Source organism: Cryptomeria japonica, chromosome 11, assembly GCF_030272615.1.
Source record: "Cryptomeria japonica chromosome 11, Sugi_1.0, whole genome shotgun sequence".
Classification (NCBI taxonomy): Eukaryota; Viridiplantae; Streptophyta; class Pinopsida; order Cupressales; family Cupressaceae; genus Cryptomeria; species Cryptomeria japonica.
This window is the reverse complement of record NC_081415.1, coordinates 202,469,234-202,486,852: the sequence shown is the minus strand read 5'-3', so window position 1 is coordinate 202,486,852 and position 17,619 is coordinate 202,469,234. Positions and strand designations below refer to the sequence as shown.

Below are 17,619 nucleotides of genomic sequence, written 5' to 3'. Positions count from 1 at the left end.
GGGAATGAGTAGTTACTAATGGCAAATTGAATCTCAGGAACACTTTTGATATTGTATTATCACCATGGTTTTCTTTACATATTATCATGACTATATTCTAGTTGATATGTACATCCTAGGATTTCAGAATGAAAAGAAAAGGATTAAGCAAGTTAATAAGTGTATTTATTGGTAGTAAATGGTATCTCTGATGGCTCTAGTAAATGGAGTTGTGACATATGGTATGAGAGTCCTAGGTTCAGCACTGGGGCTAGGACTCATCAATGTCTAAACTTGTTGTAACTGCTAAACATTGAACTGATCTTTTCTATTAAAATTGTTATGGCAGTTATGGGTAAAACTTAAATAAAACATTGACTCTGAGAGGGGAACTTGTGTTTTTCCGCCAGGATTGAACTGGATAGAGTCAAGCCAAGTTGACATTGTGGATAGTTTGAGAACCTTAATATTTGAACATCAATAGGATGCTCAGGATTGGCGTAGAGCTGCAGCAGTATTTGGTAAATAGGAATGAAAACAGGAGATGGATGCTCACTACAGGGCACACCTGGAAAATGAGGCTGGCAGGAAGATTGAAACTAGGGTAATAGTATAAATCGAACATAAAGCTCATGCATCTTGGGAAGTTGGGTTTAAGATACTAAATGTATCTATGTACTAAAAAACAGAAGGAATTGCACTAGTAATAAAGGCCTTCAGCACCTATTTGTAATCAAGTTTTTTGTAGTGCATGTGAGTATTGTGTGAAGAATACATCACTATATATATATATATATATGAATAAAAAAAATCTTGAAGGGTGTTCTAACATCCACAAGGCTGGAGACAAAAACAATGTAGAAGCTACCAAGAACGATCAACAATGTAAATTAGATGCCGTAATGGTGAGGCTGATGGAACAAAGAGACAAAATAAATGCCTTGGAATAGAACCTGAATGACTTACACACACAAAATGATGAGAGTCTTGAAAAAGAGAATCTGAATGAGTCGCTTGAATTTGAGGATATGAATCTGTTGCTTCAAAATGAGATACCAAACCAACCTGAACTGCCAAAAAGGGGAACGGATTCAAGAGGAATGGAGATGACTAATGAATTATTAAGGAGTTCAAGAAAATCCTTCAATCAAAATATGATGGAAGCAAACTTGGAGATAGATTTGAGTTGTGGTTGTCCAAATGGAATGATGCTTTGAATTAAGAAACAACTCTGAACACTAGAAAACTGAATGTGGAGTCACTGAGTTGATGAATAAAGTGGGAGCTTTTTGGGACAACTTGAAAGGAGAGCAAGATCTCATGGGTGAGGATGTTATATTGGATATAGTCATCAACTTGTTTTGTAAACAATGTCTTCCTCAACTATTTTAATTCTAGAAAATGATAAGACTTTTGGAAACTCAAATAGGGGAATATCCATAATTCAATACTAGGAAAAGTTCACTTGACTTCATAAGTATGTGCCTCGATACATAAGGATGAGTGTTTTAGGATCCACAAGTTTATTTTGGAATGGAATACCCAAATAGGGACAAGTGGATTTGCACAATCTGATCCGATAACTTATATTTTTGAGAAACCCTTGAGACAAGAGTAGAGGATTTGAGTTTTAACAGACCATAAGAAGGTTAATTGAGAAGGGTTTATGTGAAAGAAGTTAATATGAGAAGGGTTTAAGTCAAATAAGTAAAATTTTACTCCATATGATAAGAAATTTGATAAAGTTGTTTGAATTTTTTTTAAGGAATGTGAGAAAAGCTGAGAATTGGAGGAACTTATCTTGAAACAAAAATGGAAACACAAGCCAATGCATGGAAGAAAGTAATGTGGAACCTCAACGATCAAAGAAAAATAATTTCAAGGTTGCTTTAATCATCTATGGTAAGAACAACTACACAAACCAATGCCCTTGGATGGCAGATAGGCCAAACAATGCCAATAATGAACAATAGGGGAGACAAATTGCTTCAAATTGGATACAGTCTTGCTTGCATCACATAATTGTAAACAATCATCAAGGCGAACACTAGTTGGCATCTATAGGGATGCTAGGTATGTTTTAGGTTTGCATGTGAATAAGATTTGTCTCTTGTCTTTTGAAAAGATTAGTATTTCTTTAAATTCTTGGGATGTTGGGACAAGGTTTTAGGGATGAGAAATTTTTGCCCAAATTTTTGGGAGAATACTTGTGGATGGCTATTAAATGATTCGAACAAAGAAAAAGCAGCCAAAATTTCAAAAATTAAATGAGGTGTTGCAATTGCATTGAAAATCCCCCTTTTAGATTTTTAGCCCTTTTTTCCTTAATAAAGTTATTAAGAAAAAATATTTATACATCAAATGGAGCCAAGTTGTTTAGTCCTTCCTTCAAATCCACAAGTCCTTGGGATGTCCAACACATAGGGGATGTCACCCAAACCTCTGGGGAATGTTCTAGAATAATAAAATATATGAAGTAAAGAACTCAAGTAACTAAGTGCACATGTGATGTTAATGGAAACAACTTTACCTATTTGGCATATAAGTGGCATTTGAGACCAAATTAAAAATCCTTACTTTCCCTCCATATGCTAATCTTTATGGAGCTCCCTTAGGTTTATACAGTTTAATCTTAGAAGCCTGTTAGCTGGTTGACTGACTACAAAGCCTTGGAATTTCATCCAAATTTAGAAGACATTCACACAGTGAAGTTGAATTTCAGTTGAATTTCACTACAAGATTGAGAGAATGCACAAACTTATTCCAAATATGTAGTTAGAATCTACATCATAAAGAAAAACTTAAAAGGCTTCAAGTTAAATTCAACCCAATTCCAATAATGCCTTTCAAAAGATGCGTAAATATGTTCAAAATGAACTTAGGCATTGTTAAAACTTACAACTACCTCCAATCCCTCTCAACTACTCACTAAGATAATTGTAAAAGTTGGTATAAAATGCTCTATACTATGCAACATTTGGGTATGGAGGTAGCCACCTAAGATCTACAAGCTTCAATGAAAGTACAAGAGAGACCAAATATGAGAGAATAATTCTATTCTATTAAAGGATGCAAATGCACGATATGTAAAAGTAAAGGGATTACGACCTGTATCTAAATCTTATGACTCCAAAAATAAAGTGATTGTGCTCTCAGTAAAAGTAAGTAAACTATTATGAATAGGATCTAAGAGGTAAACTGGTTAGGTAATATTCCATTTATACACCAATAATAATAATCGATACCTCTCATGAGCATTAATATAATGTTGCTGCCTGTCACACGTGTTTTTCTTTTTATGTCATATTTACCATTTGCAATGACAAAACAATCATTTGCCAAATATGGACATCATCTTTATGTCTCTCTCATCATCCCGCCCATTACCACCTCTGAAAATATAAATAAGCAAAAAATGTATAAAAAGAAAATCCTAGGATAATATTTACCTTAAAACTAATTCCTTGTTTCATCCTCAAGATAAGCAATGTAACCTAGAACAATTATAAAATGTATTATGGCATGGCATTCAGTTAGTTGTTAGCTCTACTGCCTAAATCTTTCAATTCCAATTTTGGTACCGAATTTAACATAATTATTGTTTCTGCAAGTACAAAAAATAAGACTAGAATAAACTTGTATTTGAAAAATAAATTGAATGAATGATTCAATAATCGGATGATTACATTGAACGATATACACACGTATATATAGAGGTTACAAGACGATGTTCTATAATTAGAACATAACGTTAAAGTAAAAGATTAAAGAGCTAAAAGCTAAATTAAGCTTAAAAGCTAATTAATTAAAAAGAAAAAGCCAAATGCTAAATAAAGCTTAAAAGCTAATTAACTAAAAAGCTAAATGACCATTAAACAAGGAACTAAATATAGGTGACTAAAATATAATTAAATATTCTAATACCCTCCCTTAATGGTCATTCTATCTACTAACTACCCTACATAAGACACTGCAGGTCTTTTGATCACAAATGAAAAGAACACTTTGTGGCGGTGGAGACCCTTTTGGATCTGAAAAGTGTTAATGACCAAGAATACCAAAAGCCATCCAAGCTAATGTAGCCTTCACATGCGAATTAGAGATCTGGCACACACGAATTACTGAAGCCTGAAACAATGATTTTGAGGAAAAAATCAGCAAACCTTTTTGTAGAAGAGTACCAAGAAATCTGAGGTTACAAATCATCGTTTTTGTGGAAAAAAAGGGTAAAACCCAGATAACTAAAATCTTACGCGAATATCGCGGATTATAGATGAGATAATTTTAAAGGGAAAATTATAAACCCTGCGAACAATTTTTGAGGAAAAAATCGTGAAAACCCTCCCATGATTTTTTGTGGAAAAATTCAGAAAACTGACAAAATTTTTCAAGAAAAAATCGTGAAAACCCTGGGACTTGTAAGACGAGGTCTGGCCTAAATCAATCTAATCAAGGCAACGATATTCAGATATCGTGAACATGCACTGTTTCCAGGTGTTGTGATAGTTGTTTAACTTTTGTTTGTGTTCCAACATGATGTTAGTAAAAAATGCCATCACAAAAATGGATGTTGAACGAGGTCAACCTAGTGAAAGCATGAGACAAAAGAATCTGATTCAAAAATTAGAATAGAAGCAGCTGCAAAAAAAATCTGAAACCCTGGAGGAGAATTCTGGCACAAATTCCAAGGTGCAAATTTCAATGTTTGGAAGAAACCTAGAAATTAAAATTTTCTGCACACTTAAAACAACATAAATGGTGCCCAAAAACAGCAAAAATCCCAACGTCCACAGAAATAGTAGAAATTGTGAACTGTTTTTAAATTCCAAGGCAAATTTGCTGGCACAAAATTCGAGGCGCGGAAAATGAGGCACCTAGAAAAGCTCTCGAAAAACCCACAAAGAATCTAAAAACAAAATATAGATTCGCCGGCTCAAAAATCGAGGCACGGAAAACGATGCACCCAAAAAATCTGACGACTCAGTTGAGGTCTCGAAAAACCTACCAAGAATCTGCAAGCAAAACAAAATTTCGACTTGAACTGAAGGGTCAAAACCCTAGTCGAAAATTGCAGAAACCCTAGGAAAATTTTCAATCTGCAAAAAAAACTTCAGGTTGCAGGTCCGAAAATCTCCAAAACGCTAAATAAAAACATGAACTGCTGCCCAGCACAAAGAAATTCACCCACGAACCAAAAACCCTCACAAAGCCTTATAAAAAGCAAAATCGTTTTTTTAATAAAAAAACAATAAAAAAAATCTGGAAAATTTACCAGAAAGAAGGGCATGAATTTTTATTAAAAAATTCGCCAAACTTTAAAGAATCCCATTGACCCACTTTGATACCATGAAAAATAAATTGAATGAATGATTCAATAATCGGATGATTACATTGAACGATATACACACATATATATAGAGGTTATAAGACGATGTTCTATAATTAGAACATAACGTTAAAGTAAAAGATTAAAGAGCTAAAAGCTAAATTAAGCTTAAAAGCTAATTAATTAAAAAGAAAAAGCTAAATGCTAAATAAAGCTTAAAAGCTAATTAACTGAAAAGCTAAATGACCATTAAACAAGGAACTAAATATAGGTGACTAAAATATAATTAAATATTCTAATAGTATTGCTTCATTTCTAATGTTATGGGAAGTCCAGGGTAGAATTAATTGAATAACTTTCATTCTTGGACAATTGTTGTTGTGATAATTCTCTGGGAACCTTTAGGGTGTAACTTTCATCCACTTTATGTATTGTACAGGCTTTGGTAGTATTGCAGGATACCCTCAGGGTGCTGGTAATTCGAATTTCATGTCAAAAACCAGATTCTGGTGCTGTGTTATTGCGGCCATTACTTTGTTGGGTACAGGACCATATCAATAATGGAGTTACAATTTCAGAAACGGATGCTTTCAAGGTGATAGGGAATTTTATGTTGGCAAAGATTTTTACGTTGATTGTATAGTTAAGCACATGGCTTCTTTGTTTTCCTTTTTAAATTCCTCTTATGATCTTGTATTTTTTGGATTTCATCTGTCATATGATGTTTTGGATTGTTATTTGTGTCATCAGGGTGAGCGGTTGCTTGAATTTTTAGCTGGTTTACTGGAGCATCCTTTTACAAAGGTTGTTCATTGCTGCTATAAAAATTCTTGGTTTATTTGTGGTATGTTGTAGCTACCATCTTTTGCTTACTGTGTTTAACTTTTATGTGTTCTACAGAAGATTTTGATGAGTGAAGGGCTACTTGATATTCTGATTAGCGCACTGGACAAAATAATTGAATCGTCAATCATAGGTGAGAAATTGTCAATGGAGAACAGGGTATCTGTGAACGATGAATCCTCCCTGTGGATGCAATGGTGCCTTCCTCTATTCAGGTCATTTTCGTTCATTTGTGATCCAGGAGTTTCAGTTTACCCAACTACAGTGATTAGCAGGTGAGTCAGCATTTTCTTTTGTGCTGAGATTTTTATGTATGTGCACCTTCAAGCTTTAATTTTCTGTTTCATTTTTTCTTCTATTTTTGGATGCAGACGACTCTCTGATTGTCCATCTTTTGAGGGGCATTGTACAATTATTTCACGCCTATTAAAATTCTGTATTGTGAGTATTTGTTCAATCAAGCATTTCAGTTACGTTTGATTTGTTTTTGGTATTTCCATTATGTTCGCCTTTTCTTCATGGTCTATGGTTTTAAAGAAACATGATGCTCTGGTGAATTATTGGTCCATCTTCTTTCTAGTCCTGTTGCAACAAATTAATCTTTCTTAATTGCGAGAGCTGTTACCTTATGTTCACCTATACTTCATACATGCAAGATGATATTTTCAATGGTTCCTTTAAGTTTGCCAACACTGCATGGTTAACAGCCACTGTCAACATGATTATTCAAATTTGTGTATGGTTTGTCCTAGTTGGGATATTTAATTTTGTAAAGTATTAACACTGCCACATCTTTCCAAGGTCACATGTAATATGGTATTGAATCTAATTATCTAGGTCAAAATATTTGTAGAAAAACTTTAATTAATGAGAGCTTTGACTTGGTATGGCAGCAAGAAGTAAATTCTTCAGAGGAAAAATCTCAAGAGTTTTGTTTTGTTAATGTGGCATGGAAAAGAGAAACCCAGATGATATCAATCAGTTTGTTGAAAGGCCTGGTCTTTACAGCTATCTACATTTTAAACCATTGTCAACCTAATAATTCAGAAAATGATTTGTCCTGAGCAGGATATTATCAGATATTTTCCAGCTCTCATGTAATATGGTACAAAACCTGGCTATCTAGGTTACTATATTTCCAGAACAACTAAAATGGATAGGATTTTGACGTGTTATGCAGGCAAGCCATGAGCTTTTGCAGTGGAAAATTCTCTGGGTTTTGATTTGTTCATCTGGTGTGGGAAAAAGAAACCCAGATGATATTGATTTGTTTGTGAAAGGGTTTGGTTTTATAAAAAGCTTGAGTTAGCTACATCACAAACCATCTCCATATATAAAGACGCTTATAGACATCTCATAACTTTTATTGACACAGAAAATAAGATATTGCTAAACTAATGATTAAATGTCCAAGGCTTCCATGGTGTTTAAATGTTTCATTGTTTACCTCTGGGAGTACTTTTGTCAGAATTTTCATATCTCATGAGTACATTGTTAATTATTACTGTCTCTAGTTCTATTTCCATGACCCGTTGATCTATTGTAGTTTCTTGTGGATATTAATATAGTTTCTATGTTTAGTTCTGATTAGTTCTATGTTCTTTAGTTACCTATATTTTCTTCTTAGTCATTTAAAATTGATATGTGCTTTTGCTATTTTTTAATACAAGATATGTTTTTTTATTTTAGAGCATCCTGAAAATCTTCTTACATGTCTAAAATTCTCAAGTCTTGTCCCATATTTCAAATTTTATTAATAGATACAGATATTCTCAGGTTTCAAAAGTTGGTAAGGAATTACGAGCTTGCTGGGATGTTTTAACGAGTTTGTCCAGTCACAACTTAGGAAGATCTGCTTTTGCATTTGTATCTATACAAATGCGATCATCTGTTGTAGGCAGAGACACATCAAAGGAAAGTGAATATGTGTTTGCTACTACAAGTTCTGAAGAACCCAGTCATGTGGCATCTTGTCCTTTATTATCTTGCTGGCAAAAATTGTTAGCAGCAATGGAGAATGATGATCATATTTCTGATGAAGCTATTGAAATTGTAAGATGCTTTGCTATAGGCATCTTACATCTATGTGCAGCAGGTAAAAGGTGAGTCATTTTATTATCTGCTGTCCATCTTTTGAGACTGTTCACTTCTTTCTTCCCATGGATTAAATTAATGCTCCTTAATTTCTCCTTGGCCTAATTATAGAAATAAATATTGCAGCAAGATTGAGGCAAGTTTTAACACTTTAAGTAATTGATAGTACATAAATAATGAAATAAATCTTATTAACACGCACAAGTTGCCGATGGAGTTCATTGGTGCTAAAAGAATATATGTGGATATAATAGTGCAGCACTCAATAAGGTCCTTAATTTGGGTTGTCCTTGGTCTTCATTAGAAGCAGAGCCGTGGGATAAAAGTTATCTCTATGCCTCAAATTAGTTTTCAAGCAGTATAAGATTCAGGATATCTTTCCTTAGTCTTAAATATTATTATAGCATTCAGTTGTATAGGCTTTATATTTCTAAGATTATATATTCAATTTTACACAGAAATTTTTTAATTGTTTGTATGAAATTATGAAATGCATATGCTGAGTGCTAACTAACCATGATGCTGATGGATTGATGTGCAGTTCACATGGCCTTGTCGCATCAAGGTCTCTTTTTGGGCTTGAATGTGAGTCAGCAGAAAGTCAGAATGAAGAGAACTTGAAACATGTACTTCAGATGATTGATCTTCTTAACTTGAAAATAAGTGGGGTGGGTGCAGAAGTTTCCTTGCATATGCTGACAAAATTAGAGCAGGTACATGAAGATTATCAATCTAGTAATATAAGAATATATAGTTCACTTATGATTTTTGTTTGTTTCCTTTTTTATACTAATCTATAATTAATTGCATGTTAGACCAGGGCAGCTGTAAGATCGATGCATTGTTTGCTGGAGAAATCTATGAGTATAGTTCATGTGCCCGAAATTGTGCCAGAAATTGAGCTGCCATCTTCTGATCTTTCATTTTCATCTTGGGAGTTGCCACCCCATTCAGCTATCAAGTCAGAAGTTCTACTGAAATGCATCAGCAAAGGATCGCAAACATCCAATGAAGACCTTGAAGAATTACAAAAGGGTATTCAAAGAACTGATGAGTCATACTTCTTTGGGCGTCTTGCAGATAAATTTATGTGGGAATGTCCAGATTCCTCACCTGATCTACCTACGATTACAGTGCCATCATTAAAGAGAAAAGCAGCTTCAGTTGATGGCTCAAATAGGCGTCAACGAGGAGATGTAGGGTCAGTAGGTGGAGCAGAAGCCACTGCAGCCAGCTCATTTGTTCGTGCAGGAGGTACAAGTGTTTCCTCTTCTGGTCCATCAAGAAGGGATGCATTTCGCCAACGCAAGCCTAATACGAGCAGACCACCATCTATGCATGTTGATGATTATGTTGCAAGAGAACGAAATAATGATGGTATGAGTAGCAGCTCCAATGTTGCAACTGTTTCACGTGCAGGCTCTACTGGTGGCAGGCCACCATCTATCCATGTTGATGAGTTTATGGCCAGACAAAGGGAACGTCAACAGCTAGTAGCTTCATCAGGTGGAGACTTGCAACAACCTGTGCATACACCGCTACCTGAGACAGAGGGTACTATTGATAAAGTTAGTAAGTCTAGACAGATGAAGACTCACCTTGAAGATGACTTGCAGGAAATCAATATTGAGTTGGATGTTGTTTCTGAGTCAGACGATATGTTGCAGTTCCCACAGTCTGATGACTTTTTACCATCTGCTCCAGGGGGTTTACCTGGGACTAATTCATCTGATTCACTTGCTGATGATGCAGAATTCAACACTGGCAATGCTCCACATTTTATTCAGAGTACAAAGGATACTCCGTCTAACCCATTGGAAGGTCTCAATCCTGCAAGTGGTATATCTAGAGAGCCTGTTACACAGTCTGAGGGTGGGATTCAGAGACATGGAAGTCTTACTGGGGATAAAGGACAAATAAACCAGATAGTCAGTGGTGAAACACAATTCCATCAGGACCAATATAACAACCGAATGCAAAACACAAGGCCCATTTCTTCTAAGGGTTATGAGACGCTTTCTATGTCAAAACCACCAGAGACTATGATGCAATTTTATGATCAAAGAAATGTCTCAGGAGTTATTCAAACAGTAGCAGAGCAGGGATCTATGTCTTTCTCTGCACTTCATCATGGTTCCAATCAATCACAGCCTGGTCCTGGCCCAACATTGACTGTGTCCCAGTCTCATTTTGAACAGAAAGCTCTTGCACATCCACCTCCATTGCCACCTTTGCCACCACCTCCAGCGATTCCTTCTGGTTCAACTCCGCAGAGAGTTGAAACCAGTAATTTGCATATGTCTTCTTACATGCATTCTGCAAGAGATGTTCAACCTCCTCTTCCTTCAGGTTTACCTTTTCAGGCATATGATTCTGTGGTGAGTGGTCCAGTTGCATCGTTGCCTGGAAGAGATCAAAATTATACAGCTCCAAAAGATTACTATAAGGATGGTGTAGGCAGTAGTATGAATGCAACCACTGCACCACCATTACCTCCAACTGGTTCTCATGCTCAATTGGAAGTACCCCTTCATCAACCTCCACCTTTACAGTTTCATCCTGAACAAATGCGACCAGCTGGTTATGGTTCTATTGCCTTATCCACCCCTCCACGTCCTCTTTTTGATTCTGTATCTGGTGTTAGCACTTCAACAACACCATGGGTTGGTGTTCCATCCACAGCCAGAATTTCTGATGAGAATATTTCTTCAAGTAGACCACCTCCACCACTTCCTCCTATGCCTCCACCATTCTCTGCCCCTCCAGTTTTACAAGCATCTGTGCAAGGTTCAACTGTCCCACCAGTATCTGGCATGTATATTCAGTCAATTCCAGCTGCTCCACTGCCTCCATCTGGTTCTTCAAGTGATAAGCTGTTTGGAAGCTTTTCTGCTTCTAGCATTGGACAAAGTTCTGTTACTCAGTCTCATCCCTTACCACCTGCTTTTGTACCTCCTTTGCCACCTGGTCGGCCTATGTCATTGTCAGGAAATCTTTCCAGTGGTGTTTTGGCTCAACACCAGGGACAAAATCAGCAAACTCAAACACATCATGGTCAACAGCCTTTACAGCCACAACCACCTTTACAGCCACGCCAGCCTCCTCAACCTCCACAACCACCCCGTCCTCCCCCACCTCAGCCTCCTCAGCAGCCGCGGCCCCCTCTTCAGCCTCACCAACCATTGGAACAGAGACCACAAACTCATACACAAGGATCTATGCATCCACCACATCTGCAATATCAACCTCAACCACCGTCACCACAGCAAAATCAGCCCCAACAGACTCTGCAGCAGCATCCACATTTGCAGCAGCAACAAGCTCAGCAGCCCTATTATTCTCAACAGCCACAGGAATCCCATCAGCAGCAACAGCATGATCAAGGAGAACATCTTCTCCCACAATATCATCATCAGCAAGCTGAGCATGCTCAACATCAAAACCTGCAGCAACAAGACTCAAGTTTGAGGCTGCAACAGTATTTCAGTTCGCCTGAATCTATACAGGTATGCACCTTTAGGATTATTATGGTTATGACCTTGGCTAGAGATGTTCCAACCATATTTAGGCTCATCATGTTTAGTAATTGAAATATTTTCCTGCTTTGGTTAGGCTTTATTGAGTGATCAAGAAAAACTACGTCAGCTTTTGGAACAGCACCCAAAGTTGATGCAAATGTTACAGGTATGACTTTGAGTATGAGTTTTTCAATACTGAAATAAAAATCAGATTTATTTTTGTGAACTTATATCATTCAAGTGTATAAAAGTTCAGTGCATTAGGCTGATAAAAAAAGTCGATCTTTTTGTTTGCCCTTTTGAAACTATATCTGCCTCCATGTTCAATTTATTCCAGATTTCACTGTGAACAGCTAAAGTGGATTGTATAGTCCTATGCTTGGTCCTTAAACTGATGTGGAGATTCCACTATACAGTTCCTCAATTATGAAAATTGAAAAAGAATATTTCAGAATGATACAATTTTTTTCGTGACTGTAAATTAGGGAAACATTGCTTGAGAAACCTTTAAAACAGTTTGCAAGAACTTTGTATGGACTAAAAATGCATAAGAGAGCTGTAACACTACGTAAAGAAAAACGACGATCAGTATGGGTAAAAAATAAAACATTAGTGAGTATGCAACTCCTTAATCACTAATTTCATTCAAGTAAAAGTGGAAAATTGTCCCAAACAATTACAATTGAGCCTATGATCTCTGAGTTCGAGCTCCATGTACACCAAATGTCTGCAGCTTAATGGAAGACCTGTCCTCCAACTAACAGCTCTAGCTCTGACATAAAATTACAGAAAATCCCTATAGTGATTGCATTTGGGGAGCTCAATGAAATGGATGTGCCACAAATTTGTGGACCATTAGAGGACTCCACACTCCCTATCTCTGTTTTTGCCTTCAATTCTTTTTCCATGATAGGATTCTTCACTACTTTGTCAAAGTGAGGGCAATGCTTGTTTCTTGTACAACCTCTGGCAGCAATTTGGTGTCATGACCAGCATTCTGTGCATGGTGGTGTTTGAGGTGATAGATGCCTCCAGTTATCGTCAATCTACAATAGTTGCAAATGACTGTTCCCATAGTTAGTCCTGGTCACAATGCTTCCGAGTGGCACCTCTATTGCTAACACTTCTGCTTCCACTTCACTTCTGATGCCATTGGATATAAAGTCCAAACCAAAGATGTAAATATCTAGTGTTCCACGGCCGTTGGGGACGGGGGGACGGGGGTACGCGTCTCCGGGACGGGGGGACCAAGGGCCTAAGTTTGGGGACGGCGGCGGGGTGGTGGTGCTGATATAGTTATACATATACATATAGTACTTGAAAAACTAGTTTTGAAAAGATGTATGACAGTATTACAGTATAAGAATTACATTTCAAATGAGACTAGGAAATTTGAAATACTAAATCTAAATACCAAGATTTCTAAGTTGTGTTGTTATATGGAGCCTAATCAGACTCGGAGGTTAGATTTTCCCTACTTCTATCAGCGCGGTTCCCCCCATATTTTTCAATGGGGGTTTGGGGGCAGCGCCCCCAAGTTGGGGTCAAGGGGCAGCACCCCTTGCGCGTTCCCTGTCATGATACAGGGCAGGGTTGAGGGGTAGCGCCCCGTGAGGCCAAAAATACTTCTATTATTTTCTAAAGGCGTCGGGTGTTATTTTTCTATTGGCCCACGTCCAATTAGAGTTACCCCTTAACCCTCAAAAAACGTAAAAAGTCACTTTTTATTTAAATTTTAATTTTAAACATTGCATATATGTGGGGGCGAAAGGAGATCAAAGGACGGGGAGACGCCCAAACGTCTCCCAAGGAGACGTGGAGGCGTCTCCATGTCTCTCTGGGAGACGCCCAGATGTCTCCCAAGGAGACGTCTCCACGTCTCCCTGGGAGACGCGGGGACACAGAGACATCTCTGCGTCTCTGTGGAACACTGTAAATATCTTAATCGGCAATAAATCTTTTGGCCGATTTTTTTTTTAAAATCGGGAATCGGGAAAAAATTAGGAAAAAATCGGGGCAATAAATCGGCAAAATTATCGAACATTTGAAAATATATAATTTCTTAAAATATTTAAAAAAACACATGTATACAGTAAATATATAAATAAACTGATTAAATTGTCAAAATAATTTAACATTTTAAAATTAATTTGAAATAATATAATAAAATAAAATAGATTTGAAATAAAATGATGAAATTTATTATTTATTAAAATAAAATAATATTATATCAAATTTAAAAACTAATATAAATATTTTACATATATTATATTAAAATTATTAAAAATAAAACTATATAATGATTTTTTTTATACATTACAATACATTTTAAAAACATTATAATTTAAATTGTTTAAAATTTTATTTTTTTAACTTATTAATATACAAATAATAAATAGTAAATACATTACATATTATATATTAAATAATAAATACATGTTAAGATTGCGACGGAGTTTCCCATGAGCTTATAATGTATTTATTATTTAATATATCTTTGGCTATACATTGCGTTAGGGTTGCGAAAATCTCCCAAGGCATTTTTTGCTGCGGTTTTCATCAGATCGACGGCCTCTTGCAATCATACCATTGTTCGTGGCACCTTTCAGCAGGTTTGTGGGGGCAAAAACTCTGGTTCGAACACCGTGTGAGGCGGATTTCCGATTTCGCCTCTTTTTTTGTTTTTAACTTCAACTTTTTTACTTTTTAGGGTTCTGTCGTTTTAGGCGCGCGATTTTTACGCGATAAAATCGCGATTTTCAGTTAAATGATGCAAGATTTTTACTGAAAAAATCGTTTCCGATTTTTTGCATGATAAAATCGGCGGGTTTAATGACTCGGGATATATTGGGATTTTCACGATTTTCTGCCAATATTTACGACCTTGGTCCAAACCATGACATTGAAAAAAATTACTCTGATAAATATAAACAAATTGAATTTTTGCAAACCCTAGCATTCAAGAAAGAAATGCAGAACTTTTGCTTTAAAAAAACAAAATTAAAAACAAATTCTATTGCTGCAGAACCCTAGCTAGCATAGACTAATTTGAATGTACATGTCAAAGCAACATTTCTAAATGCTCAGAAGAATTTTGAAACATAAAATTTTGTTGAAAGAAACTTGGAAAAAAACTATATAAAAAAAACATATGTTTTGACATATCACATCCACAATTGCCTTAAATCGCCTCAAAAAGAGGTCAAAGGCATCTGTGAATAAGAAGGAAGGGTGTGACGGCTTAAGAAAAAAAATAAAACCATTTTTTTTGCATTTCCAAGCATTGGGGAAGTTTTGATTGCAGACTTGCTAAGTAATCACAAGCACTTAATGCAATTTCTGCTGAAAAGCTCTCTGGAACATGCCTCTGAATTTTGCTGAAAAGTACTAGTGATTTATCGAGTTTTGCATCTATGGTTTTACATACTCATCTTCTTCACCACTTTTAATTTAGACATTTTCATACATTTGCATATGTTGTTGTTGATGCAAAGTTTTAGTTGTAAGTTGCAAGACAAGGGTAGGCATGTGGAAGAGATTGCATTTGTAGCCACTCATACAATGAACAATGTTTTGATCACTTGTGAAGAGCAAGGAAGATAAAGAAGCAAACATTTTCAACAAGAGAATTACAATTATCTGAAGATGTAGGGAAAGGGCCCAAGACGATTGGTGAAGAAGACCAATGAGAACCATGAGTTAGAGCCAAAGGCACAAAAAAGCTCAAGAGAATACTTTCACATCAAAGCATGTAAGATATGCCAAGACAATTATTGTTATATGGATTCTAATTAGACTCGAAGGTTATATTTTCCCCACTTTTATTGGTGCTGTTTTCCCCCAAATTATTTAATGGGGGTTTGGGGGCATCACCCCCAAGATGGAGTCAAGGGGCAGCACCCCTTGTGGGGTCTAGAGGTAGCGCCCCGCAAGGCTCAAACAACTTTTATTATTTTATAAAGACGTCGGGAGTTATTTTTCTATTGACCGACATATTGTAACCCTATTTTTTGCAACCGACATAATTCTTGTTAAAATGTCTAAGGGTTAGGGTTTTCTGTAGATATTTCTGCAGCATTTTGCAACGGTATTGAGTTGCAAGGGATTGCTGGTTGTAATTGGTTTGATTTGCTAGATAATAATATTGGACTCTCTGTTTGGTGGATGTAGCCCAAGTTTGGGTGAACCACCTTAAAAATTTTCTCCTCACTGTTATGATTTTTGAGTTTTTCATTTGTCTGTTTAATCTTTATTTGCATATAATTGATATTTTTTGCATGTAATTCCTAACAAGTTGTATCAGAGCGGGTTGTGTTCGATTATCGTTTGCAGGAAGGTCTGATTGAGTGGGAGTCTCACGGTTAAGTGGGAGCAATGGCGGATGAGGGTAAATTGAAGGTAGAAAAATTCAATGGGTAGAACTATCAGTTATGGAAGATGCAGATGGAGGATTATCTCTATTGGAAGGATTTATGGAGGTTGTTGGAAGGAGTAGGCAAGAAAGGCACAATGAGTGATGAGGATTGGAATATTTTGGACAGAAAGGCACTGGGAACCATTCGGCTGTGCCTGGCACCATCCATGGCGTTCAATATAACAGATGCAAAGACAACAGATCAATTGATGAAAGCTTAGGCCAAATTGTAGGAAAAATCCTCAGCCTCAAATAAATCAATCTCATGAAGCGTCTATTTAATCTGAAAATGATTGAAGGTGGATCCGTGACAGATCATTTAAACGAGTTTAATACAATTACCAGTCAGTTGACTTCTCTAAAGGTAAATTTCGATGAAGAAGTTAGAGCTCTGCTGATATTATGTTCTTTGCCTGAAAGATGGGATAGTTTTGTAATGGCGGTTAGTAACTCTGTTTCTGGGTCTAATACCCTAAAATTTGATGATGTTGTTGGTGCTATTTTGAGTGAGGAAATCCGTAGGAAAAGCTCAAGTGGATCCACATTAGGGAGTGTTTTGAATGCAGAAAGTAAGTGCAGATCAAAGGAGAGAGGAAAAGGTTTTGGAGGTCATGGGAAGTGCCAAGGAAAATCAAAGGACAAGAGATCCCAATGCAGAGGACCGAAAGATTGCTGGTACCGTGGGAAACCATGTCATCTAAAGAAAGATTGCTGGTCTCGGAAGAATAAAGGAGATAAACAAGAAGGTAATAAGGAGGTGAATGTGGTAAGTAATAATTTTGAAGACGATGCTTTGATTCTTTCCCTAGATAATTATGATGATTCATGGGTTTTAGATTCAGGGGCCTCATTTCATGCTACACCCCATGGAAGTTATTTTCTTGATTATGTCCAAGGGGATTTTGGGTTGGTTTATTTGGGAGATAATGAACCCTATCAGATTGTTGGAAAGGGAAGAATCAAGATTACGTTGCAGAATGGGAATCATTGACTACTACAAGAGGTAAGGCACGTTCCAAGGTTGAGTAGGAGCTTAATTTCAGCAGGGCAGCTAGGTGATGAAGGTTGCATAGTTCCTTTTAATGATAAAAATTGGAAGGTTTCAAGAGGTGCCTTGATAGTAGCAAAAGGTGTGAAAGTAGGAACCTTATATCTTTGTACAGGTCATACTGTTCCTTGTACTTTAGTTGCTGCAGAAAATACCCAAATAGGTTTAGGAACAGTTGTTGAAGGTTCGCAGGAAGAGACTAAAACAATTGCTGTAGGTTTTGAGACAACACTGTGGCATAATAGACTTGGGCATATGAGTGAAAAAGGTATGAAGGTACTTCATTCTAAAAAGGTTTTACTAGGTCTGAAATGCATTAATATGGATTTCTGTGAAAGTTGTGTGTATGGCAAATAAAAGAGAGTTTTCTCAAGGATGGGAAGCAAAAGAAAGATGA

The 17,619-nt window shown here is 36.5% G+C and overlaps 1 protein-coding gene across 3 annotated transcripts in view; it reads left to right on the top strand.

Moving 5' to 3' along the window:
- LOC131041338 (protein virilizer homolog) overlaps positions 1 to 17,619 on the top strand; it is a 204,525-nt gene that overhangs the window by 160,928 nt on the left and 25,978 nt on the right. For all 3 annotated transcript variants that reach the window (XM_057974388.2, XM_057974383.2, XM_057974393.2), the window contains 8 exons: positions 5,745 to 5,900; positions 6,056 to 6,109; positions 6,206 to 6,423; positions 6,520 to 6,589; positions 7,925 to 8,250; positions 8,784 to 8,955; positions 9,058 to 11,748; positions 11,855 to 11,926. In XM_057974388.2, the coding sequence (XP_057830371.2) occupies positions 5,745 to 5,900; positions 6,056 to 6,109; positions 6,206 to 6,423; positions 6,520 to 6,589; positions 7,925 to 8,250; positions 8,784 to 8,955; positions 9,058 to 11,748; positions 11,855 to 11,926 (3,759 nt within the window). The remainder of the gene's footprint in view (positions 1 to 5,744; positions 5,901 to 6,055; positions 6,110 to 6,205; positions 6,424 to 6,519; positions 6,590 to 7,924; positions 8,251 to 8,783; positions 8,956 to 9,057; positions 11,749 to 11,854; positions 11,927 to 17,619) is intronic.